A 27,069-nucleotide genomic window follows, 5' to 3' on the forward strand; every position below is an offset into this window, starting at 1 on the left:
CAGACCCCCATCCAGATACAAATTCACTTAGTGAGATGAATAATATTTGACAGTTCTGCTATACATCGATGGTTCTGCTATGCAACTCACTTTGGAAGTGAAAAAATATACGAAGCACATAGTGTTGTCACGGTGGTAAAGTAAACTCGCCTAATGTCAGATCAAATGAATGCATGCAAGAAATGTTTACTTCTGACACTGACAGATCGAGATATTTCAAAACATTTAGTAGAAACTATAATAATGCCTTGACTATGATAAGTCCAAGTCGTAAGAATAATCTTGGCGGACCTTTTGTTTTTATTGTAAATTTTTGTATTTCTTGCTCTACTTCAATTGAGAAAAAAACGCAAATGGATTGTTTAATTCTAGGTTATGTTGTCAGTTCCTCGGAAAAACGTATGCAAGGTTTTTTGACTGAATTTACCAACACAATCTAGACATTTCAAGTCAAAAATAAGATGTTTCAACAACTCATTTGCTATTGAAAGTTTTAGTGGCAATATTAGACCAAACATAAGTGAAGGAATTAGTGTTTATGTATTCAACGATCGAGTTGTTACGGTCAAGATTATTTTTATGATTTAGAAGAGGCAAATTAAAGAGCTATATGAAAAAAAATAAAGCTGTTCATAAAGAGAATATGAAAATTGCTATCCAAATCGTATAGCTACAAGACCACCCTATTTCGACAAATGAATCCATACTTTCAAAACTTTGCGACAGGTATTTAGAGAAACTCCACTGAACAACGTGACACTGACAGACAACACGTTAAAATACGTTAACCAGCGTTCAATGGTGTTGCTGCTTTAGCCTATTCAAAGCAGATTATGGCAGTCCAGTTGGCAACCCAGAGTTTGTGGGTAAAAAATGGAGCACATGAAATGGTTGATATCACCTCATTTTTCAGGACTCTCCACAGAGAAAATTCGTTTGATTAGAAGGATGTCTCAAATCAAAGAAATAAAATGACCCAACTTAAATTACTAAACTCAGGTTATCAGTAAGGCAACAGTTTTTTTCAATTCTCAATGCTGGAAAAACTTTGTTGCAAGATGTTAACTCGAATTGAAGCTGATCGTTTAGCATTCATTAGAAGTTATCAGTTAATACTGAGAGCAGAAATAATGTGGTGAACCTTGACGACGTGCAAACAGAGATATTTAAAATTAGTTTCTAACAAGTGTTTAAACAGCTCTTAAGATGTAGCTACAATTACTCGAATTTAAGCATTAAGTTTTCCTCGGCGTTATGTTTCATACTATGCGGCTCACTGAGCCGCATGGGTTTTCTAGTAAATATATATTTTAGGTATACGCTACAAACACTTAACAGCTTTGTGGAAGTACCATTCAATATTTTAAAAACTATCTTGTTTGAGCTTTGTTGGCGAGCTAATTAGCTATCTTTACGTACTCTTATATGATCTTCTCCAACTATGATTAGCACAAGTTCCGTTTCAGCTACGAATCAAGCATAGACAAACTGATACTTGGCTAGATTAAGTATTTTAAAACCACACAATGCTGAAATACGACATTTTATTACATATTAAAAACTAATACCATTGACTATATATAGGGTGTTCATTTGAAAACTTTCCATATCTGTTGTGTGCAAAGGTAAGGCTTTTAACACTGGTTTGTTCTCATTTCCCCCTAATTTGGACATGCCAAATCCAATAAAATTATTTTCAATTTTGAAAAATGCCCCAAAAGGACTACTTTTAATTTGGGGGGTAGGGGTGCTTTTTGAGGAATGTTCAAATGTGACATGGGTTGTGTGATACATCAAGTTAAAGGTCTAATCACCCCGATCATTTTGGTGGAAAAAAGGTTTAATTATCTTTAACCGTATTTACAGGGTGGGTCAACACGTTTTAAAAAAGGACTTTGAAGTTAAGTACCTTATTACCCTAACTACTGAACGGAACAGCGCCAAATTTCTTCCCAAGCTTATTCTTGAGCTACTCTTTAAGATAACTTGTAGTAAGGGCATTTTCCATGTTATTTTCTAATTTTAAAAAATCTCAAATTTTAAGAATAAAAGAAAGCTGAAAACTCAAAATTCTTAAATAGCAAGGTATAACAAATTTCATACCACGTGAAAGGTCCTTTTTTTAACAAACATTTTACGTATTTAAGTTTTCTTTCTATTCTCTTACCGTTTAAAAATTGCAGTAGCTAGTTACAATTTTACCATAGAAAATTATGTTTTTCTACTGGGGTCATCATCAGACTTAGAAGGGTAGAAGGGCCATTGCCGGGTTGAAACCGGACGCCGCCCATCGGTGACATTAACCACATGACGGGTTTAGGTATTGTAACCTATAGTAATAATATAAGTTGTGATCAGGAGGCAAAAAACAACAAAATGTAGACATTGTAAGTAACTCATACAATGAAACATATAGCAGTATTTGTTATATACTTGACATATTTCTTGAGATTTTAGCTATCTAAAGAACAGCTGTTTTTTTTTCATTTTCGATTTTAAGATGTAGATTACTCCACGAGCAATTGATTTTCTGAAAATAATTACCTGTTATTATGTTGTATATTGTCATTGTTATTTAATAACTGCTACGGTGACCTACAAGGATATAGCCACAAAACATTGTACAATAGAATACAATAAAAAAATGGTGATATAAAATCAATAAGAAAAAACTAAGTATTAAACATTAAAAACTAAAAAACTAAAAACTAAAAATTAAAATATTATTGTCAGGACCACGTAAGTTTGCAGTTGGTGGCAGCCAATCACAAGACAAGGCTAGAGCGACGTTGCCACATCGCCCGTTGACAACACTTAATTAAAATATACTAAGCAATATTTTCAAATCAGCTGGTATATTAGATTTGGAAACACTGCACGGTTCTCATTGGTTAATTCAAAACCATATGGTAAATAGGCTCCTCCCTCAACTGCAAACTTACGTGGTCCCGACAGTAAAAACTAAGTAGGTTTTAGTTAGTATTTATTTTACTATACTAGAGTATCGAACTCAAAGTTTAACCTTTATTTTTTTGGGACATGGTCGTGTATAACTTAAATTTTTAAAGTCAATGTTGAGCTGCAGTAGTTACTTTATAAGCAGAACAATGAAGACGATGGACGAATTCACCACAGGAAACGCTGCGAGTTGCGATATTTTTATCCCAGGTCCAGACAGAATACCACGAAATAGTCACCTTTGTCAGATACCGCTCTTGTCAACAGCTGTGCTTATACTGCACGAAAGTCTGCACTGCTGATAGTCGGTAATAGTGCTGATAGCACGTGCGCAGTATCATCAGCTAGTGCTTCGCATCCGGTGACATCACCACCAGGACCAAAGCGGCCATCTTCTTCAGCTCTCTTTGATTGCAGGTCCGGGTTCATGGTGAATACCACGCTGGGCTGCAAACAACTTCGGAACCCCCTTGCCTAGGGTAGTGTGAAGGCCCTCCCATAAAATTAGTTTTATTTTGAAAAGGAAAAATCAGAACACGAGTTTTAACGCTGTTTAGAAGTTAAAATAGTGATTAGACTCCCTGAGTTGCCGGAAGACTGCCCCCCGGACAACTACCCACCCAAGCAGGTTCCTACGTCATGTTAACGTCAGAGATCGGGGTGCAGTTTTCCAGTCACGGACACTCGAGTTTCGTTCCCAAACGGTTCTAAACTAACCTAACGTAACTAACCAAACTTGCTATAACATTTCAAAATTCTGTTTGATATTCCCCACATGCCTTTTCTGATGATAATTATTACGTATAAAAAAAATGAACTCGAGCTGCTTAATACATAGCATCACATTTTGCTATGGGGGTAGTATCCCAGTCGCGGACGTGGTTTTATATTGGTTAGTTGGAAAATTCGTCAAGTCACGTTTCATCTGGGGTGGTTTTCCGTGGGGTAGTATTTCACATCCCCGACTTTGTATATGTTTTTGAAAACAAACTAAAAAATTAAAAACAAATTTAGCACCCCTGAGAATATTAAAACCATTACAAAAGTTGCGTTGGTTATTGTGTTATAATACCATTTATTAGTGTAATAATATATAATTTGGATGATAGCTTTGATTTATCACTAAATAAAAATACTATCCAACCCTCTGACAAAAAGAAGTGGTTTGACCCTCCGTGAAACTAGGTTGAATGTGACTGGATGCCTTGGACAAGGCTGTCGCCTTAATGGAGCTCATAAATCAATCTGTAAAACAACATAAAGGCATAAATAATGCACTGACAATATAAAATAAATATAGTATTTAGTTTTTCAAATAATTATAGTTTTTTCATGAATTGCGTGAAATTTATCTAGGAATGTAGTTGTGAGCTAGCTTTACACATTTAGTATAATGCTATTGAATCCAAAATGTTTTTAAACCATAGCATTAAAGGTTTATTTTGCTTTTGACTAGTTTTCATGTATTTAAGTGATTAACTAGAGAAAAATACTTGCAATTACCAAGCATGAGTTTAGAACCGTCGCAGTTTAAAGTGATTACTTTTAAATTTTAAGTAGTGTTCTAATTGGAAAACATAGCATGTTAAGAACAACACTTCCCGTACTAATATGTTGGTATGGATATTTTAAATGATAACATCAGGATAGTGATAATTAAAAGTGATAATTTTAATTAGTTTAGTTATATAATTAATTTATTTTTATTTTTTTTTTGTGATAATTTTAAAGTTGTGAGTCGGTGGCTCTGTCGGTAGCGTCGCGGACTTCGGGCCCAAGGCAGTAGTGTCGTGGGTTCGGATCCTGGTCACTGCCACTGAAATTTATCAGTACAGTTCACCTTTGTACTGTACCGTCTCACTCCTTGCTTTACTGTAAACGATCCACACCCGGGCGCTTAGTCTATGTGGACGGGCAAATGCAAGGTTAAAAAAGGCCGCCAACCTCTTAAAAAAAAGTAGACCTGTAGTAGAGGGAGTTTTTTTAACTCAACCCAAACCCAAGTATCAAATCAAAATAGCTTTTATTTAGTAGAAAATAGACAATGTTTACAACAACTAATGTATACAATAGAAATCAGCTTTAAGATAACTGTATAGCTAAAAAATAAACGAAATTAATCCCACATGGGATAACCCGTGCGTGGGAATGAGTCCTATTATGTTATGATAAGAAAGATATCAGAATGAATGTGGTATCGTAAGACACTTTTTAAAGACAAAATTATAGCCCATATGTTGGTAAAACTGTTGTCATTACTACACTACAAATCAGCTAATATGCATTGTTGCAAAGGTTTAGATAAGTTTTAGTATTATTTAGAATACATAGGGGTTTTGCTAGCTCAAAGAGAATCTCTTGTACGTTAAAATTAAATCATTGGTTTTATGTCAATATAGGTTTGAAATTAAGTTCCCATGTTTGGTTCTAGCATCTAAAAAATTACTATTCATAGAGTTGTCAAAATAAAGGAGACCAGACATGTAGGGGGAAAACGTAGATCTACAATGCATACTATACTTGAGCTTACAAAGATACCACGTTGAGTTTTATTTACAATAAATTCTCAATAACCTCTCAGATAACGATGCAACATCATATCAGCTGATCGGCAGACGGCAATGAAGTAAAGGAAACAGGGATACAACATACTACTGGTTATGTCGTTAAAAAGTGTCTCACGGAGGTTGTATTTATTTGGGTTACGTTTAAAAATCACCCTGCATAAACAAATTCTACTACGATCCACATCATGGCCGGAGTTAAACTAAACACGCATCAACAGAAAATATTAATTTGAATATATAGAGTTGATGAAACAGTGTATTTCATGTTTTTTTTTTATGGCGACATCCTATCAATTATCACCCTTCTTGGGCCTTATCTTTACAGTAGTTTGTAAAATGTATGATTATTATTCATCTAGTCTTTAACATCGGCATAATACTTATCAATTCATAATCAACCTGTAATTATTATTAATTATTATTAAGCTACATGTCTGTACATTATTAATATGTTATATTGGTTTTGATTTTTCGAGGCTCTTGTTTTCAGCATGTAAAAACTGTGAATCTATTTTAAATAAACCATCGATTAAAGGAGTAGACCGTTTTTGTCATAGCTGTAAGCTGTTATTTTACAATTATACTTAAGTAGAATTTTGTTAATTCACCAATGTTTATGTAGTATTTTATTATAAATTTTATGATGATTTCAAAAATGACCTTCAAATTAATGATTAATATGATTTTTACACAGTAATATTAGTTTATGTCATAACAACTTCAATTATTACTTTTTTCATAATTTATATGTTATTTTCTCATTATTTGAGTTCGAAACTTCAAACAGGCATCATTCAATCAAAGATGTAGTCACTTATGACCAGACACCCTGCATAAATGGTATTGTTTTTCCAAATGTATAACCTAATTTCAATTTTATTGCGATTTATTTTAAAGCATGAGTTCAAAATTTAATACCATATCGTGTACGGTGTAAATATCAATTTAAACTAATTTAATACACGTTATGTATGTTGAACGTTTGATTGTAAAATCAAAAGTACACATACACATATTATACGATAATCCCCATAAAATGATGTTCTTGTTGTTAGATACTTCAAAAATTGTTTTATCGTAGTTTAAACGCAGTAAAGAATTATTTACATGATCCAGATTTTTAATTAATCAATGATATACCTATTTACATTTCATGCTACCACGCTTACATTTCATCACCATTTTTAGGAATCAGGTTTAAGTAGGCATGCTATGATGGTAATATACACCAATCCTGTATATTCGTATACAAGTTTGTATTTTTGAACTTTCCTTGCAACAAAAACCAGCAAATTTATACAATCTGATTTTAGAGATATATATAATATAATATATGTTATAAATATAATATATGTTAACAGAAATGCAGTTAAATTTATCTTTCTAACATCCATCGTTCTCCAAGTACAGTAAATGCATGTCCAATGTTTTTAGCGTAACTAACGTTTTTTCCCCTTTAACATTCAAGTCCCAAACACATAAAATTAACCTTTGGGACTGTGCAACAATTGATAAAGATATTTAAACTAGTTTGCTCGTTATAGAATTACTATTACGCTAATTACTTTAGAAACAATTAATTGTTTTTTTGATATATTACGCTTTAGGGCACATAGTAGAAACATAATTTCCTAAAGGTTTTACACGAAATTGTATTTTGGACGATACTGAAAGTGAAACCACTGCTCAAGTAAAATTCCTGGGTCGGTTGTTGGACGAGAACTTGTGTTTTAAACCCCAGATTGATTCTGTCTGTAGAAAGATCAGTTCAGGAATTTTTCTTCTGCGCCAACTAGCAAAATTTTCAAACAAAGTGGTACTTCTTACTGTTTACTATGGCGTACTTTATCCACACATGATATATGCAATTGCACTATGGGGTGGTGAAAGTACAAGAACCCATTTCCACTATCGCCTTCAAAGGAGAGCTATCAGAATAATTCACGCCCTTCCCTACAAACATACTTGTAGAGCTGTATTCAAAACTTCCGCCATTCTAACTTTTCCTTGTTCAGGACATTCTGGAAGTCCTCACTTTTCTGAAGTCAAATTATTATCTTTTTCACACCGCAACCACCCACTCATATCTGCTTCGCAATACTTTCAATCTGGGAATTCCAGTCCATTCAACCATATTCTTTGAAAGACATCTAAATTATAATGCCATCAAACTGTTCAATGCTCTCCCTCTTCAAATAAAGTCCACGTCAGATCCGGGATGCTTCAAAAGGCACTTGAGGTAATCTTTCGCGGGTAAAGGCTAGTACAGTGTCCGCGCCTTTCTCGCTGACGGACAGTCCTCATGAATTTTAATTTTAATTAATATTTAAAAAAATTAGTTAATAGTTATTTTTAGTAAATTTGACTTGGCTAATGCATTTGAAATGTTGATCTAGCCTAATAAATGAGTTATTTAGTTATTATTGGGGTTTTTAATCAATCAGAGCTGAACATTGCTTGGATTGTTTATTTAAATGTTAAGTAATTATAGATGAAAACGCTCCATAATTGTAGTTAATTATGATAGGTTAACTACTGAACTACTATTTTCAATACTATCCCCGATTGGACCTGATGATGGCTAGTTTATAACATCCATAACAAAATATAACACAAGGGTGAACAGCCTAACTGTGCCACCAATGGGATCTAAGAAACTATGCCATTTAACAAACCTTTAGAGGGGACTACACCTATATAGGTAAAAAAACCTGTAAATTGATTTAGCCAATAATAAACAATCTTCAACTTAGAAAGTTCTTATCGGTGTTGGGATTATATTTTACGTGCAGTTTTAAGACTTTTTGCACCCAGTTGTTTCTTTCTAAACCTAACCGTTCAAGAGATATTAGTTGTGGAAATTCAATTCTCTGCCAAAAGTAAATACAAGGATAGCCTTTGATATACTTGATTTCATCAATGGCTTTAAAAATGTCAAATGTTTTACAACAAAATGATTTCAAACAAATGAATATACCTTAGAATGCAATATTTGAAAAACTCGTAGAACTGTATAAAATTTTGAAATGCTCATTCCTGGTATTGGCGTGAAGCATCCTCAGTGTACAAACTGTTGGAAGACGTCCGTATAGTACCAACACATACAATAGTCTAGAGAATTTATCTTATAAATCATGTACTTTGCATTGAATTGTAATTATAAGGACCCAGCTGTCATTGATGATTGCGCTATTAATAATAATTGTCCTGACTAATGGAACAGCTGATCTTAGTAACAAAGCTACAAAGAACATCTCACCCCATTCTAAACTCATCCTTCACTCATATTTAAGTTAAATACTACTCTAGATGGCGTCCCCATCTCAATTAATAAACCATTAATAATTAATAATATTCACAACTATGTATTTAATAAAAATATTCGTTGTAGAACACACTAAAAACATTAAAATTCATACTAAATTCATATTCTCTTAACAATAACCGAGGTAAATTTTCTTCCACAACGTTGGTAGTTATAGTTGGTCATCAGGTTGAACTTCCCGCCTATTTTTGACTCCTCCCAGGTAAAATTCAACCAATCAGAGAGCTCGCTGATGAGGTAGTTGAGGTGAAGTTATGTTGAGAGGAGAAGTTGGAGGGGCGAAATGTTGATACAGTATCAGTCACAGTGGTCCTCGGTTCAGTTCAGCGCGTGAAGGAACACTTCTGGAGTTATCAGTGGTAGTGTCAGTTTCAGTTCAGTGAGGTGTCAAGAAGACTTCCCTAAGATGAGGAGGAGAGATTCTGAAGATGAAGAAGAACCTGTCAGGCCTGTAAAGAAGGAGGTAAGAAGTGTTTACTTTTACCACTTATTAATAATTTTAGTTCTGATTTAATTTGATTGTTTGTCATTGTATCTATTTGTTACCTAGCTCGTGCCTGTCATAAGGTAAGAACTTTTTGAAATAAGTTTGACAGGACGCTGATGACTTGTTGGATTTAGTTTCCTTCGATGGAAAAGTAAAACATATCTACTTTCACCTTTTTAAATTAATTCCATTGCTTTTTTATTTAACTATTTAGTTTTTCCAATTAATTGCTACGTACCTAATGCCTGGTGTAAGTTATTATTAGAATAATGATACATAGGGTGCTGTTGACTTGTGTTTGGGACTACACTTGAAGAAGGCGTTGAAGACTGGAAGACATTTCGTGTAATTAGTGCACCTATTAATGGAAAGATTAAACATAGGTATATCACTATTGCCAATAGGGTATGACTATTTTCATTTAATATACGTTTGTGCATAGCTTGTGCCCACCACATCTTTTCACAAAATGTGTTCAAGATCTCAAATTATACGGTGGGATACCAACATAAGAACTTATGAATGGAAATTTTCATTTGACTACTTCACAATTTTTTAGGAAATACAGTTTACTATCCATAAAATACATTACTGTTGTCAAAAGACTGCTTTAATATACACATTATGGTTTACAGTAATCCTTTTAATGTTTTAATTCCGACAACCGTTACTGTTTAGGTAATCAGCTGTTAACTTGTTCATCAGCTGTTATCTTTCATATCAACGCAAAAATGTGCCCAATGATCACGAAAAAAGTGACCGAATGTGCCGAGAGTAGAATTTGATTGTGACTTATTGTTGTTTTGATGTAATTTTGCTTCTGATTTAAATAATTCAAAATAGTATATTACGTTACTAGTCCTGAAAATAAGTGTTTACCGGACGAGTGTGGTCGTTCCCGTGCGAGACGAAGTCGAGTACGGGATTACCATACGAGTCCGGTACACACATTTTGGACGAGTTACGTACGATAGTTTACGCCATACTACTTAATCCGTACAAATCCTTATATATTTCCACCAACTAAAGGACTAATAAACACTAGTCATAACCTCTGAGAGAGGTTATGTTTTTGTTTATAACCACTAATTGCCACGAAAATACAGTATAATCAGCTGATTGGTGTCCGGTAAAACTCATTGCAGAACAGTATTACGCAATGAAACCCCATTTGAATAAGCTGGCGGCAAACAGCTGTTTTCTGGACTAAATCCTTGCGTGGAAAGTTCATCAAAATAATGTAGTGTGGCGTAATAGTATATTACGTTACTAGTCCTGAAAATAAGTGTTTACCGGACGAGTGTGGTTGTTCCCGTGCGAGACGAAGTCGAGTACGGGATTACCATACGAGTCCGGTACACACATTTTGGACGAGTTACGTACGATAGTTTACGCCATACTACTAAATCTGTACAAATCCTTATATATTTCCACCAACTAAAGGACTAAAAATCACTAAGACCAACTAAGTAGAGGTTATGTTTTTGTTTATAACCAACCACTCATTGCCACCTAAATACAGTATAATCAGCTGATTGGTGTCCGGTAAAACTCATTGCAGAACAGTAGTACGCAATGAAACCCCATTTGAATAAGCTGGCGGCAAACAGCTGTTTTCTGGACTAAATCCTTGCGTGGGAAGTTCGTCAAAATAATGTAGTGTGGTGTAAATACATTTACGCCACACTAAATTATTTTGACGAACTTCCCACGCAAGGATTTAGTCCAGAAAACAGCTGTTTGCCGCCAGCTTATTCAAATGGGGTTTCATTGCGTACTACTGTACTGTAATGAGTTTTACACCACACTACATTATTTTGACGAACTTCCCACGCAAGGATTTAGTCCAGAAAACAGCTGTTTGCCGCCAGCTTATTCAAATGGGGTTTCATTGCGTACTACTGTACTGCAATGAGTTTTACCGGACACCAATCAGCTGATTATACTGTATTTAGGTGGCAATAAGTGGTTATAGACAAAAACATAACCTCTCTTAGAGGTTATGACTAGTGATTCTTAGTCCTTTTAGTTGGTGGAAATATATAAGGATTTGTACGGATTTAGTAATATGGCGTAAACCATCGTACGTAACTCGTCCAAAATGTGTGTACCGGACTCGTATGGTAATCCCGTACTCGACTTCGTCTCGCACGGGAACGACCACACTCGTCCGGTAAACACTTATTTTCAGGACTAGTAACGTAATATACTATTACCGGACACCAATCAGCTGATTATACTGTATTTAGGTGGCAATGAATGGTTATAAACAAAAACATAACCTCTCATGACTAGTGATTTTTAGTCCTTTAGTTGGTGGAAATATATAAGGATTTGTACAGATTTAGTAGTATGGCGTAAACTATCGTACGTAACTCGTCTAAAATGTGCGTACCGGACTCGTATGGTAATCCCGTACTCGACTTCGTCTCGCACGGTATTTTCACACTTATTTTCAGGACTAGTAACGTAATATACTATTTTTCATTTTAACTGTTAATTATTTTGTAGCCAGTAGACAATGTGATCTAAGGCATGTGCTGCTCAGCTGGTTTCGCAGATGAGAAATGTCGTAATGTTATTTGTTTAATAGGGAGTAGCTTGACAAAATAATTATTATGATAAGATGATAGCAACTTGTTGAACTTGGAGAGGGGGTTGCGAATTTCCATGACTGAAAGGATGGATTGAATCGTATTGGCGTTTATAATTATCCTTGTGTGCCAACGTTGAACAAATAGCTGTATTTAGTCTAAGTTTTACATATTTTAATTAATTTAATATGTGTACGTACATAATTTTAACTTCAGATTCAATCGTACTGTTTTACACCTTTATGGTACCTAGCCCATATCATTCACCACAAATTGGTAAACAATCTTTTTATAGGGAACAACAACAAAATAGTTTGTGATAGGTTATTGTTGACGAGTTAGTAATACGAGTAGGTAATAATTGACGAGTTATTGTTTTTGGACATACGCTTAATGAGAGGGTCAAGAGGGTTTAAGACTTAAAGGATTGTTTCAATCGGTATTAGGCTTTTATTTTTGGAACAAATGGCTCTATTTTCACCAAAAGAAGAACTTTATTTGGCGACTATATGTATTGGCATAACTGTTACAATTTAATTTGATTGTTTAACATTTTGTAATTGTTTTGTAACTATGTGCTACCTAGCACATATTGTAAGGAAACTGATTTCAACAAATAATTAGTTCAGTAAAACGCTGACGACTTGGATAGGTGCTCAAAAGTTGATTGAGCATTTCAAAGACTTAAACAAAGAATTCCATTGGGTTTTTGCATTTGTAAAAAACAAATGCAAAAACCCAATGCATGACCAAAAAGGTCAACAGAATAAAAAAATGGGTTATCTTCGAGTAAGGAAGAACCGTAGCAACATTGAATGATTTTTGAAACCTTTTTAATGTTTGTGAAAAGCCTGAAGCGGGTTTTATTAGAATTCAACTCGTATTTTGTTTTCCTTTTTACTGCCTGCCATTATAGGCCTACTTACTACTAATTTTGTTCTTTGAATATTGTTTTGGACTCTATGAAAATGTTTATTTGGGTACTTATACTTCAGTGTTAACATATAATGTACACTGAGCAACCTTTTGTGCTAGAGATATGTGAACGGTCAGATGTTTGTTAACTTTATCGTACATTTTAGAAATACAAAATATTACTTCTTTGTTTAAATCGTTCATTAGTTTTAATTTACCGTTATTTAAAAACAAAGACATTTTTCAACAACTCTGACAATGTTCCTAAACATTATTTTGTTTACATAAGTGTCAAATATAGACTACATGAAATTGAGGAGAGGAACCAACCGTATATTTTTTTAAATTCCTTCAAGAGCTCGAATTTAAACGGCTACCGTCATTTACACTTCTACATACGAATTAAAAATTTCACATTGAAATCAATGTTTTCATTCGACTTCTTCGCGAAGTTTTAAGGAAATAGAGTATAGTTTTTATCCGTAAAATACATACGTTTTGTCATACTTTTTTCAATAAACGCAAGTTATGGTTTACAGTAATTATTTTCAATGTTTAGGTAATCAGCTGTTAACAAGTTAAACAGCTGTTAACATGTTAATCAGCTGTTATCGTTCATATCAATGCTAAAGTGTGTACGATCGCGACAAAGTGACCGAATGTGCCGACAGTAGTATTTGATCGTGATGCATTTTTGTGATTTAGCTAAGGCTGTAATCTCACTTCACATTTTACACAAAATCTTTACTAATAGTTTATATTTTTAAATAAATATATCGTTACATATTATCTTACCTGATTAGTTACACAAACTGTGTATAGGCTACTAGGATTGTTAAGAGCAGTGAAAGTCAGTAAGCGGAGTGATCACGTTTCATGATATTTTATGAAGTAAGAAGTTAAAACAATGCCCCTAGCTGAAATAAAACCATTTAATAATTTGAAAATTATAATTTACTCAGGACTTAACAACTGTAGTAAAGATGTTTGTAGTACATAATTTCTATTGTATTGGTTATTTATATGTATCCCTACTAAAGTTAGCTGGTGAACCCACAGTAGTAGTTTAACCCGAACAGTTAATGTTTTCTAAATCTTTGACAGAATTTCAATCAGCATAATCTACAAAACATACAACACTTTTTGTATATTCTTTAACTTTTTTGGGAAAATACGAGCTAAACCCCCGATTCCCAAACATTCAAGAAAATCTATTCGGTGTAGTTTCTTGTATCAGAACTGAATATAATAAACTATACCGGGGGCAGAGCTTTGATCGGGAAAATCATTATTGTGCTCATTGCCATTCATCCAAACTAGCCTCCCTTAAATAATTAATCCGAAATCTGTTAACTTTTTTGTGTAAACAGCTGTTTAGATTTTGGTCGTAATTTTTTGTAACCACCATGGCAACTCTTGAGGCTATAGATTTAATACAAAATTACATCAATGCAAAATTGATCAATGCAATTCAGGAGTATGATTCGTCTTCTTTAATACTAAAGTAAAATGTTTCACCGAACAAACCAACGGATTAAACATAGCCTACACCCTAAAACTTACTTCTCATTTATAGTACAATGTAAATACATAATCCTTGTATGTAACAGCTAAACAAAGCTATGTTAAGAACGTAGGATACAAATCCTAAACACAAATTGGAACGAAACATTTAGGCACTCAAATGTCGCCAGCACGATACACTCATAAAACAGGCTTCCAATGTTTACTTTTTTAGTTTACTTGCACTGTTACTGTTTGAAGTCAAAGGTATAACCGTATGTTTATAATAGCCTAATAAAAGAGAATTCTACAATATGCCAATTAGTTAACAGCTGATTTAAATTGTTTGTTTTAACTCGCATGTACACAAGACCAATATTGTAATTCTTTTTTGTTTGCTAACTAAACATTTAATCAATTTGGACCAAATCAGCGCACTCAACCGTTTCCTTAAGAAATAAGCGTCAAAACAGTGTTTTAGATAAATATTGATTTGCCAATTGCTGGTTGGTTGAAACAGCTGATCTTTTGTTTTTTATTCACTGTTGCTTACGATCAATATTACTTGTTATGTTAATAAATACATTCAGTTGACAATGGCGCATTCAAACATTTGCAACACGAATCATACTTAAATATAATTAACTATTTTCAGTAAACTACAATTTTGACTTATGTAGACTTATGTAGGTGATGAAACTATTATGGTAGTAAAAAAGCGTAGTGAAAATAAAAGTAAAGTTACATTTTAACTATCTATAATCGTTTAATGTCGATAATCGTGTTTGAGCCTACCTAATTTGCGGGGACATTTTTGAAAACGAGGAGCATAACTTTATGCACGTTATATTTTACTGTAGTCGATGGTGATTTGAAGGGTTGCGTTCAGGAAAGAATAGAAGGAAGATCAGTGACATCACATTTATATCACAAATTGAGTCTGTTTCCCATATTCCAACTTTCCAGGATTACTTCAGGTACTGTCCAGTCTGTGACATTGACGTAATTATCGTCTGCCTCCATAACTATCAAATTAACAATATCGGATTAAACAATTTATTATTATAGTAGTTGTTATTTCATTGACATAAAATATTTCATCAATGCAATTCTTTGGATTATATAGTTAAATATATATTATGATTTTTTGACATTTTCATTTAAAAATAACTTATTTGGAAGGGCTATATTAAGTTATTTGTAGGATAAGATGGATAAATAGATAACCTCTCCACTTGTGCGGTCCTCACCATCCATACTAACTTGCTTGACCTTTGTTAATTTATAATGAATATTTCATTAGTTTTAAATAGTCTTATTTTGAGCATTAAAATGCCATAAACAGAAGTAGATTTCAATAAGATATGAACTTTCATAATATTTTCATCATTTAAAGCGTCGTCATAATTCTGCATGTAAACATTTTTCTTTGTACACTTACTAATATTATTAACATTTTTGAGTGGGTCTAGGCCTAAGTCATAAGTTTCAAAGGTTTTCTTTACTGTCATTCAATTATCAATCAATCAATTTAATCAATTATTTCAGATGGGGAGGCCACTAGGTGCGTATTTTAACCCAAATATGAGTGAAGGATGAGTGTAGGATGAGTGGCGACAAATTACATAGGCCTAATTACAAATTAATGCCACTTGCAAGATATTGGCCTAGAGTCCTTGAAGGCTTGAACCCTATGTTGTTGACTGCAAAATGTATTTATGCCTATGTTAGCTGTAGTTAATGCATTTTATTTTCAAATATGGTTAGAGCAATACTTTAAATGAATAAAACACAATCGAAATAAACCCAATTTAAGTTACAGCCTTTTATCACAGAAACACCATGAATCAACTAACTTATGTTAGGCTAGACTAATAAAAACTTTGATTTTTAACTTAGACATGTCCAAGTATCTTGTGACAAGTGAAAAAAATTACTAGAAAGAATTACTTTAATTTATTAACAGCTATTTCACCGACTCAAAATATAATATAATTAATTTAATCAAAACGGTCAACTTCGTATAAGAAACTGCGAACAGCTAAAAGGTAGCGATTATTAGCCAAAGTCCAGACTCCCTCCAATCCAGGGTCCAGGACCACCAAAATTAACGGACCTAGAGGAAAGAGTATGAACGTCATGGAATCGTACCTCTGAAGTCGAACAAGTATGACGTCACTGATCTTCCTTTTATTCTTTCCAGAACGTGACCCGTGATTTGACCCAAATCCACTCAGATCGGAAGAAATATCATTGTTGCTAGTAGATTAGCCAATCAACAAAGGTTTTAATGGATGGGATAGCAACTAAGAAGTTAAATTTACTATTCAAGTTAAAACCCAACTAGAGTATGGGTTGGGTTATACTGTATATCCTAAAATGTACCACCACGCCAAAGTTGAATAATTTAAAAAACACAGAAAATTTTTGAAATTTAAGAGCTTAAAAGTGAATAAACTCAAATAGCAAAATAGGTCATGTACTAGTCCATGATTGAAAAGGTCTTTAAACATATTTTCTACATTTAAAGTGTGCTTCTATCTCAAACGGCTTCAAAACTCTAGTTTGTATTGTTTTTAAACGGTAAACGTTGGAGTAGTGGTACACTTGGGAGTATTTTTTGGAAAGGGCGTCTTTTCATTAATCTGGGATAAGAATTGTATTCCCTTACATTAATGTAGGAGCTTGTAATAAAATGAACTGTAATACCCTGAAGTTTAGACATTTTTGAACACCCTGTACATGAACATCGAGATAAGTTAAAAAAAAAATGCATCAACATGTTCAGTGAATTTACATTTGTAAACTTTCCTAAAACTATCTCCATCCCCGAAAACCTACCCTTTGGGTGTGTTTGGGAAATTACAAAACAATTTCCCCAAATTGTACGGGGTAAAACATGGGGGGGGGGTTTAAGTTGTTTAAACGATCTACCTCGATTGGTTTGCCCACTACACATTGTGTACGGGTGGTCTGCCTCACCCTGTATGTACAGTATGTGATATTAGTTAAATCATGGTTCTTTTTCTCCATGCTACAATCAGGAAACAGCATATGAGGTTTGTTTGTGATATTTGTTCCAATTCAGTCTTCTTCATGTTATACCATGCTAGACTTAAAAGCTTAAAGTCAGCATTATACACGAAAAAATAAGTTATAATTTACAATCTTAGAGACAGAATAGTGTCAATTACAACATTTGTCGATTATAAACATCTTAAATTTTTATATGTATTGACCTGCAGCTATGTATGTATACCTGCAGCTGGGGATTTTTTGATACGAAACTCTAAATCATATCTCTGGATGGCTGTAGTTTTGCTGACTAATGTGTCACTCCAATCTTGGAAGTTAATTTGTATCTAATCCATACACAACGAAGATATTTAAATTAGCTAAATTTTGTTGCTTCGTTTGGCTGTTATCTAGCATAATGTGTATGGGCGTGTTTATGAAATGAATACCGTGTATACATTATTGTCGTTGAGCCATATAATTCAAAACCAAATGTAATTTGTGGGTTAATATGAGTATCATAAACCTTCAGTAAAACATTCAATGATTGATTTGGACAAGTTTCTCATCATAAATAAAAAAGAATACACTTTAACTTTTTAATTTGTTATGGTTCACAAAGCTACATTTTGAAGAAATATTAATCATAAGAATCTTGTTAGAGGGACTTGAGTTAAATAATTGTTGGCTAATTTTAATTACGGCGTTAAAGTCGATTTTCTTGCTGTAGATAAGTATATTCTTTTTGGGCTAGTATTCGCTGTATAGTTTATTGAAATATTTCGAACTTGGAAAATTCACTTTTGTAATCCAAAGAGTAGGCTATTCCGTAGATAATAAAGCAATTAATTAGCTTTTTTAATTACATCTAGAAATTGTTAGTATGCTGACAACTACTTTGTTTCAAGTAAAGTGCCTGCCACAACCACTTTAGAAATAGTAGATTTAAGTATCTTTGTTCTAAAAAATAATAAAAATTTTAAAATGTTGATTGTTATCTTTAAGCATCTATTGAACCTCGCAAAGTAGTTTTTTAAACTTGGTGAGGCCAAGCTGTTGTAATTTCTTTAATATTTGAATTTGAATTTAGAGCTTTCACTAAAGCACGCCTAATAATCTTCCCTGTAGCAGCAAACTTAATTACTAATGAAATTAAATGTCATTTAAACAGGAAATAAATCTAAAATATTTAATAAAATATTTTAGTGAAAATCCAATACGGCAAATGAACATCCGCTTAGTCTGCAGGTTTGCTGTGGCAGGGGTATTTATGTTTTCGGGAAGTAGCTGTAGTAGGAGAATGTACAATACAAATCTGCGTCTCAGCAAAAAGTAATTTTAAATTCAAAGTAGCAATTATTCGATCTTATAGAGTTTTTGTTAAAGCTCTTATGTAAAAATATACCACGTTACTTAGGTAACTATGAATACTTAAGTATAAGCATATCCTTAGGTAATAAGGATTTCGACTGAGGTTAACCAGAAATGAGTGTTTATTCCGTTGTTAATGAGGCTGAGTTACCACATGAAAATATATTAAAATATATGCATGCTTACGTCAATCTTAAGGACAAATGTTTTACGTATATAATTTCAAACTAGAACTTTTCATTGATAGTTTATTAAAAAAATATATAGCATTTTAAAATTTTATAAAAATTGTTAATACCATGACTACGGAACTGCTTGATTTAGCGTAATTCTGACGACATCGAAACATGTTTTAAATTACATTAACCAGTGAACCACTCCTGTTATGATGTGTTTTTTTACTGGGTATTACAAAAAAAAGTAAAAATTTTAAAGTTTCATAATTACGGAAAGTCATAAAAAGTCACCTATAACTATTAATTTCAGCCCACTTTATGATAAAGCAGAAATTTTAGGGGTCTTTTCTTAATTTGTCTATTTTAAAATTAGGTCGTTTATGACTAAACATTGAACTTACATGGATTTTACTTTACATGCAAAAAATCTTAATATCAATTCAAACAATGAATTTATATTTTATAGAACTTATATTTTCTAGTTTTAATTTTATGCATGACTAAGTTGAATGTTTATTTGTGATTTAGGAAAGAACAAGATCATTGTATGGAAATTCTGTTATGAAATTAAATAAAATTAATTGTTCAGGTATTGAAAGTACATATGGGATATTTGCTAAAATTATACTTATATTAACTTAACGCAAGCCCGTCATAATATGACCGATTTATTATGTTGGTGTCCTGATACGCCAAAAGTATTATTTATCCAAATTTGTATACTCACACACACGCACATATATGTTTTACTTTAGTAGTTTTGGTCCGATTTTGATGAATTATGACATGAACATGGGGACTGGATAAACTTGATTAAGGTCACGAATCAGCAAGATTGGGTAATAAAAACGGGGTTTTATGGGGCTTAAACATTTTAAACAATGTTTACTCTCAGAATATAAAAATGCTCAATACATACAACTATCGAGTAGAGCCTAAAATTAATAATTTTGAATACTGAAGCGTCGTTGTACATTGGTTTACATTGTTGTACATTGTTTTACATTTCAATGTTACGGAGAAAGTTCTAAAACTGTAAATTGGAATTCTTAAGTTATTCTTTTGGAGAAAAGGTTGACCGCTACAGTTACTTTGTTTATGGATATATTTTGATCAAATTCGACAAATCTACTGATCTCACTATATACTATTAAAATTTTACAAATAACATACACTTTATCGATTCATGTAGCAGCAAACCTAAGTACGTGTCAAGCCTAGCATTATTTAAATTTCGAACAAATCTGAAATGTCTGAGAAAATATTTGAACAAAAATCTAATCAGACAAATGGATATTTGCTTAATCTAAACCCCTTTCTACGGCGGGGATATTTGCTAGTATTAAATTTCACTATTAGTTTTCTGTTTATAATAACTATACTCATATTATATAATTGTTTTTCTATTTTCCAGGGCCGTCAAGTTACTCAAGGTGTAGCTTCCGACAGTGAAAACGACCGGGAGGAGGATACGTCCAACAACCCTACAACAACAACCCTACGTTGTCCGGACTGTCCTCACGCCCCTTTTGCTCAGATTTCACATCCAAGCCCACAGATGCCATCATCGTCCACGCAGGGATGTTTCCCAGCAGTGAGCTACGCATATATAGGACGTGGTACCACAAACAACATTTCAGCACTCGCTACAACAGCCAGCGGACCCTCAATGGTCCCCTACAGTGTAACAGCCAGCAGGCCCTCCGTCATCTTCGCAACCCAAGGAAATTCAAACGTCTTCCAGCCAAGAGATGCCAACTGGTCGACTGGGCCGGGCTTCGTATACACTGGTCCCAGCACTTCATCTTTTAATTACGGTCCTCCAACCTACATTGATGATCCCCCTGCCCCTGGCTGGGTCCCACTCCCACGCGTCATTGTGCCGACAGCACCGACCATCGGCATCATCAGGATGCCTATTGCCAGCCTCCCGATTCAACATTATGCGACACCCCAAGGATTCGCTGTGGGTCCTACAGTGATCAGACCTCGCCCCGTACTTCCTACTGCTACGGTAGTTCAGGTAACATGTACAATCGATAATAGTAGTTCAGTTTGGTGTCTTATTTCTGTATTATAAACTCACGTTTTTAAAGGCTTGATAAAGCAGCAGTTTGGTAGATCTTTTGCTTTTTTTAATATTTATTTTTGAAGTTGCCTTAAGCCTTAAAAGTCGACATACTAAGAGTGTCAGGAGACCGAGCTTTGCTTGGCGGGCGGTGTTAAATGTGTTTAGTAGGTAACAATATAAATAATACTTATTTATGATTTCAAACCGATTTTGGTACTCATTAAAACAATAATATTCCAAAATACTGTAAAAATACGTAATAAAATGAATGTTATGAAAAGATTTGACCATAACCAAGTACTGGAGCTAATTGTACAACCATTTAATTAACAATTGTATCAAATTAAGCCATTATAAATAAATTCGAATTACTGCCTCTGTCAACAAACATTTCAAAAAAATATTGGCATATGAAAACTGCATACCAATATAGATAGTTTGCCGAATGGCTGTCTTCAATATGTCTATATACCAGTGTACTTCTTCGTTGATAGTGTTAAAAGGGATAAAAGTAAAGAAATTCTAATAAGAGAAATAAAAATAAACTTACTACTCATTTAGTAGGCTGCAGAATTTACCCCAGGATATCTCGACTCTGTAACGTACTCTGAATTAACAGACACTTAGGAGCAGCTCCCTTATATCAGTTAGCTCAGGTCTGGAACCTTCCACTCCTACCCCGGCCTGAGCTGCTCTAGTGGTTAGAGTGCGGGACTTCAGTCCCTGAGGTCCCGGGTTCAAATCCCGCCAAACCACCAATGGATTTTATTTAAGTGATAATGCCGCAACCCCTAGGTTTAGCCTGAAGTAATGTGAAAAACAATCCCAGGCTCGTGCCTAGCGTCTTAGGAAAACCCCCTACCCCGGCCCAGCACGTGCTCTGGACTACGTGACAAGAAGCTTTCAGAACGTTCTTATCAACACGTCTTGTTCTTGCAGGCTACTCATAACTATGTTATGTTTATACTCAATGCTATTGCGAATATAATACATCAATTTCAAATCTTTAGAACAAAAGTATAAAATAAAAATGATTTTCTCAAATTTGTATCCAAAGTAAAACTATAATACAATACTACGACTACGATCAGCTGGTGCAGCGTTTCACAGCCTTTGAGTATTAATACTACGACTTAACCTGTTGATTCGTGTTAACATTCTACTTTCGTTCAACGCCTGGATTTAACCTAACCAAAAACGTGTTGTACAGTGTTTGAAAGACTAATTATTTATGTTTTATAGTAACTGTAGGAAAACATACAATGTGTAACATGAGCGCAAACTTCCTTTTATCACTAGTCCTTGAAGGTATTCTAATGTCATGGTAGTTTTGAAATTCCTTGGTTAAATCATTGCATTATGCCTACCATTTTAGCTACCGGTATTTTAAGGGTAAACTGAACATTTAAAAAGTTATTATAAGTGAAGATAAGTTTTTTTTCCTACAGTTACCTAACAATGTACATGTTCTCTCTTGATTTGAGAAAGCAAAGTGGTCAATTCGCTCATCAGTGAGACAATGTTAACATTGTCTCACTCTAATTACTTTGTCTCACTCACTCTAGATTTGCAACGTGAAGGCACGAAATAGTGAGCGCGTAACATGCAGACAAGGTCGTATGCCCGCGAAATACGTTGGCAGCACTGGCTGTAAATCAGCTGGTCAGCTGTTGTACTGTTGTATCATGTCAGATTAAAAGTTCACTTCTGTGTAAAAATATGTCACGTTTCTTTACCAATGTATTTGTTTTATGGTAACTGTAGGAAAAATATAATGTTCCACTCGAGTGCAAAGTGCAATTGCCTCACTCGAGAAACGATGTGAGTAAGTATTTCTCTCGAGTGAGTCAATTGCTCCCTTTGCTCACTAGTTGCACAAATAACTATTTTCTCTAAGTTTCCAATTCATAGTTAAGTTAATAACCCTTTAATTTCTTAACCAAATTCTTCTTTAAAAGCTGTGCCATTTTACAAGACTTTATTTTATCATACCAGAATCTACATGACATCGATACAAAATGCAGTTTGTGCTTACAGAATAGTTATTTGTGCAACTAGTGAGAAAAGTGAGCAATTGACTCACTCGAGAGAAATCCTTACTCACGAGCCGTAGGCGAGTGAGGAATGGTTTCTCGAGTGAGGCAATTGTACTTTGAACTCGAGTTGCACATTATACTTTTCCTACAGTTACCATAAAACAAATAAATTTGTGAAGAAACATAACCTATTTTTCACAGAAGTAAACTTTTAATATAACAGTAATGTGAAGTGACAAATACAACAGTACAACAGCTGACCAGCTGATTTACAGCCAGTGCTGCCAACGTATTTCGCGCGCATACGACGTTGCCTGCATGTTACGCGCTCACTATTTCGTGTCTTCACGTTGCAAATCTGGAGTGAGACAAAGTAATTAGAGTGAGACAATGTTAACATTGTCTCACTGATGAGCGAATTGGCCACTTTGCTTTCTCAAATCAGTGAGAGAACATGTACATTGTTAGGTAACTGTAGGAAAAATTAGATTTTTTATTCGAAACCAATGAATGGTAGGGGAGAAAGGGGTGAATGGGAACTTAAAAATGAATTCACAACAATCGTGGCCTCTAAGCCAATAGATGATCGAGAATTGAACCCGCCCTTTCCGCACTTGAGCCCGAAACGCTAACTAGGCTAGCAACAAATCCTTAGGTTAGACTCTTGGTTCAATATAAGAGTAATATTTTGCAGTAAAAGACACTGCGTGTTTGAAAAGTCGTATTTATTCTATTGGTAAGTAATACAACTTAAGTTTATTATCGATGCTGAGTTTATAATCAATGATCAATGGTATTAATCGGAATAAACTTTTCTTTTGTACTGTATTTCTAACAAATTAAATCTTTGTTCACGCAAAAGTTACTCGTATTATTCAAGCTTTACTATTCGCCTTAATATTTTTAATACGTATAGACGAAAAACCGATACATTAACCACATTTAATTTTCCAATTGCCAAGTATAGGATAAAGAAGTCTTCATAAAATATAATGTCTTGATGTTCCTGGTAGGTATTATGTCACAATTAATTGTCATTAATGTTACTGGGGAGCGATCTGGTGGTAGAGCTGGCGGACCCTGGCTATCACCAATCCCGCCAATCACAAATTGATTTTATCAATGTGATAATACCGCGACCCTCTGAATCATCCTGAAGTAACGTGTAGAACAGTTCCGGGCTTTATCCTATCGTCTTAGGATGAGAGGGAGGGAAATAAAAAATAATTTTACATGTCTCGCATCATTTAGATACATCAAAATGAATTTTCGGCGTTTTAAGTTTAGCAAGAATTTCCATACAAATTTGTCTAAAGAATTATAAATTTGTCTACTTCCTCAAATAGTTGTGATTGTAAAGAAAGGCAAATTTGCCCTATTGAGTGTATTTCAATATAGCGGCTAAAATAATCCCGGGACCGTTAAATATTTAAAAAAATAATCAAGATAGAGCTTGTTAAAAAGTTACTTGGCATTTAAATCATTCTAATACATTATTCTGTGATACCTTACCTTTTCAGGGGAACGACCCGCTAGGAGTCAGAATATAATCTAAAGTGTAAGCATAGGTTGATGTGTACATCAAATTAAAGGTATTCACTAACAGAATACAATTCCACAAATTTGAATGAAAATTGACAACCGAGTAGAAAATGGCAGTCGTTCAAAGAAATCATGATTCTGCCATTTTCAATCTTTGAACGGCTGTCAGTTTTCACTCAGTAGTTCTTTCTGGCTAAAATTGACAGCATTGTATTCTACTAACAAAGATCTTTAATGTGATGTGCATATTGACCTATGATTAAGTATATGATTTTCTCCTGACTTCCAGCGGGTGCCATCTGAGGAGTTGGCATAGCGGCATTGTATTTAACTAACAAAAACCTTTAATTTGATATGCATATCAACCTATGCTTACTTTCAGATTTTCTTCAGTGGGCCACCCCCAGAGGAGGTAGCGTATCAATAAATAATGTGTTACAATCATTTTAATGCTTAATATCTTAGCACCAAGTTTTGTACCAATCATGATTATTTTTTAAAATATTAAACTGTCCCGGGACTTTTTTCCACTCTGTATATACACAGAGGAGTAGTTAGCGATGTTATGATAACCCATTTTGCCATCGTTTGAATACGTATATTAACTAGACCATCAACCACACTTAATATTACAGTAAAACATGAAGTCAATTTGTAATGATAGGTATTTAGGGAGTTAACTGATGTTATAATTGAATAAAGAAATATGAATTGACAAATTGATTTACAATATAACCATGTTTGATTTACGAATCCCACTTCATGTTTTTTTTTATATTTTTCAGCCCCAAGAATATAATGAAAATCCATCGAGTACAGCTGAAGCGATGGAAGTGAACGCTTTGAATCCAATACGCAGGCCGCTCTTCCGTGCATGGGAGGATGCTCATTTGATAAACGTCATAGGTATCAATCTACGAGAAGGAGTGGGGGATGGTGGATACCATCCAGAGGATGACCAAGTAGCAAGCCCCCGGCCTATATACTCTGCAAATAATTGGCGAAGAATCCGGGAACCAAATTACCCGATATTATCTCCAGAGGACGATCAAGAAGTAATCTGTCTACATCCCAAGAATACACCATATCCATTACCTTTGCAAAGAATTGAACCAAATAATTCTCCAACATTCCGGGAGGTTGACCAAGAAGCAAGCAGTTTACATTCCATGCATATTCGACCTCCACCACCTTTGCAAAGAATGAATCCAATTAACCCGCCAAATTCTCCCGAGGTCGACGAAGAAGCAAGGCGTTTACATTCCATGCATATTCGAACTCCACCACCTTTGCAAAGAATGGAGCCAAATAACCCAACATTTGATTCGGTGGTCGACCAAGAAGCAATGCGTTTACGCTCCATGCATATACGAACTCCACCATATTTGCAAAGAATGGAACCAAATAGCTCAACAAATTCCGTGGAGGTTGACCAAGAAGCAAGGCCTTTACGTCCCATTAATCCTCATTTTGGAATAAGGTACATCCCATCGGCTCGCAGGACCGTAATATTACGCTCCCGACCTTACCCTCCACCTCGACAATCTTCGCCTCGCCCTGTCCCACCTCAACAATCTTCACGACGCCAACTTCTTCGTCGCCATCTTCCGCCCCCTCCATCCCGCCAACATCGATATCGGCAACCTCCTCCTTACCAACCTGCGCCCCGCCAACCACCACGGCACCAACCTCAACCACGCCAACCCTTGTCTCAGCGACCTCAACCTTGGTTGAACCAACATCCGTCTCGCAATCTTGTATCGATCCAGTCTTCCGCTTGCCAACATTCGGCTCGTGAACGTCCGCCTCGCCAAGATACGCTAAACCAACCTCCACCGAGTCCTGTAACCGACCACCAGAATTTGCAAGGTTATGTGGATATAAATAACAACCAACTTCCAACACCTCATATTGAACATCCAAATGGTGACCAGTTGAATTTCCAATTACGTTATGGAACGATGAATCCCGTTCCGAATCCAGTTTATCATCAGTCGGCCCCAGGGGGATCTTCTACAGTGTGAACTACAAGACTCCAAATAGTCACACAGCTGATAGTCATGGACCACACAATCATCATTGCTGGTTTGACCACAAAGTGTCAAGTTGCGACAGCGGTGGTCCAACATACTGCAGCGTTCCTAAGTCTTGAGTTCCAAATATTTCTAATATCTTTACCACCTGAATGGTGTTTAGCTTCATTATATATGTTTTATGGGGATAGTATTTTATTTAGATAATGCACCAATGTAGTTAGTTAGTACCGTAATGAATATTTTACCACTTGAAAAAATAATTAACGTATAGTTCCCAATATACGAGTACTAGTGTTACCTGTATTTGTATACTGTAAATTTGGCTGCTAATCACCAAGTTTCTACAATAAACTTTATACACTAGTCTCTTATTTAATTATTTAATGATTCAACTGATTCTAAATTTCAAAAACTATTGACCATACCACGAATTAATCACATTAGTAGGTAGATAAAATATTTTTATGTTCAAT

General features: G+C 34.5%; 1 protein-coding gene across 1 annotated transcript; it reads left to right on the forward strand.

Annotated features, from left to right (window-relative positions):
- The first annotated feature begins 9,256 nt into the window (after positions 1–9,256).
- On the forward strand, positions 9,257–26,584 carry LOC128998983 (uncharacterized). The gene is made up of 3 exons (XM_054425339.1): positions 9,257–9,313; positions 20,326–20,934; positions 25,346–26,584. Exons 1-3 carry the CDS (start codon positions 9,257–9,259, stop codon positions 26,582–26,584), a joined length of 1,905 nt encoding a protein of 634 aa, XP_054281314.1.
- The last annotated feature ends 485 nt before the right edge of the window (positions 26,585–27,069 follow it).

The sequence above is a fragment of the Macrosteles quadrilineatus genome, unplaced genomic scaffold, assembly GCF_028750875.1.
Source record: "Macrosteles quadrilineatus isolate MER2022 unplaced genomic scaffold, UCM_ALF_1.0 Scaffold_7__1_contigs__length_78375512, whole genome shotgun sequence".
NCBI classification, from domain to species: domain Eukaryota; kingdom Metazoa; phylum Arthropoda; class Insecta; order Hemiptera; family Cicadellidae; genus Macrosteles; species Macrosteles quadrilineatus.

Coding starts and splice junctions, on each gene's coding strand:
- LOC128998983 (XM_054425339.1), top strand. CDS start 9,257: ATGAGGAGGAGAGATTCTGAAGATGAAGAAGAACCTGTCAGGCCTGTA. Junction 9,314..20,325: donor TCAGGCCTGTAAAGAAGGAG/GTAAGAAGTGTT, acceptor TCTATTTTCCAG/GGCCGTCAAGTTACTCAAGG. Junction 20,935..25,345: donor CTACTGCTACGGTAGTTCAG/GTAACATGTACA, acceptor TATATTTTTCAG/CCCCAAGAATATAATGAAAA.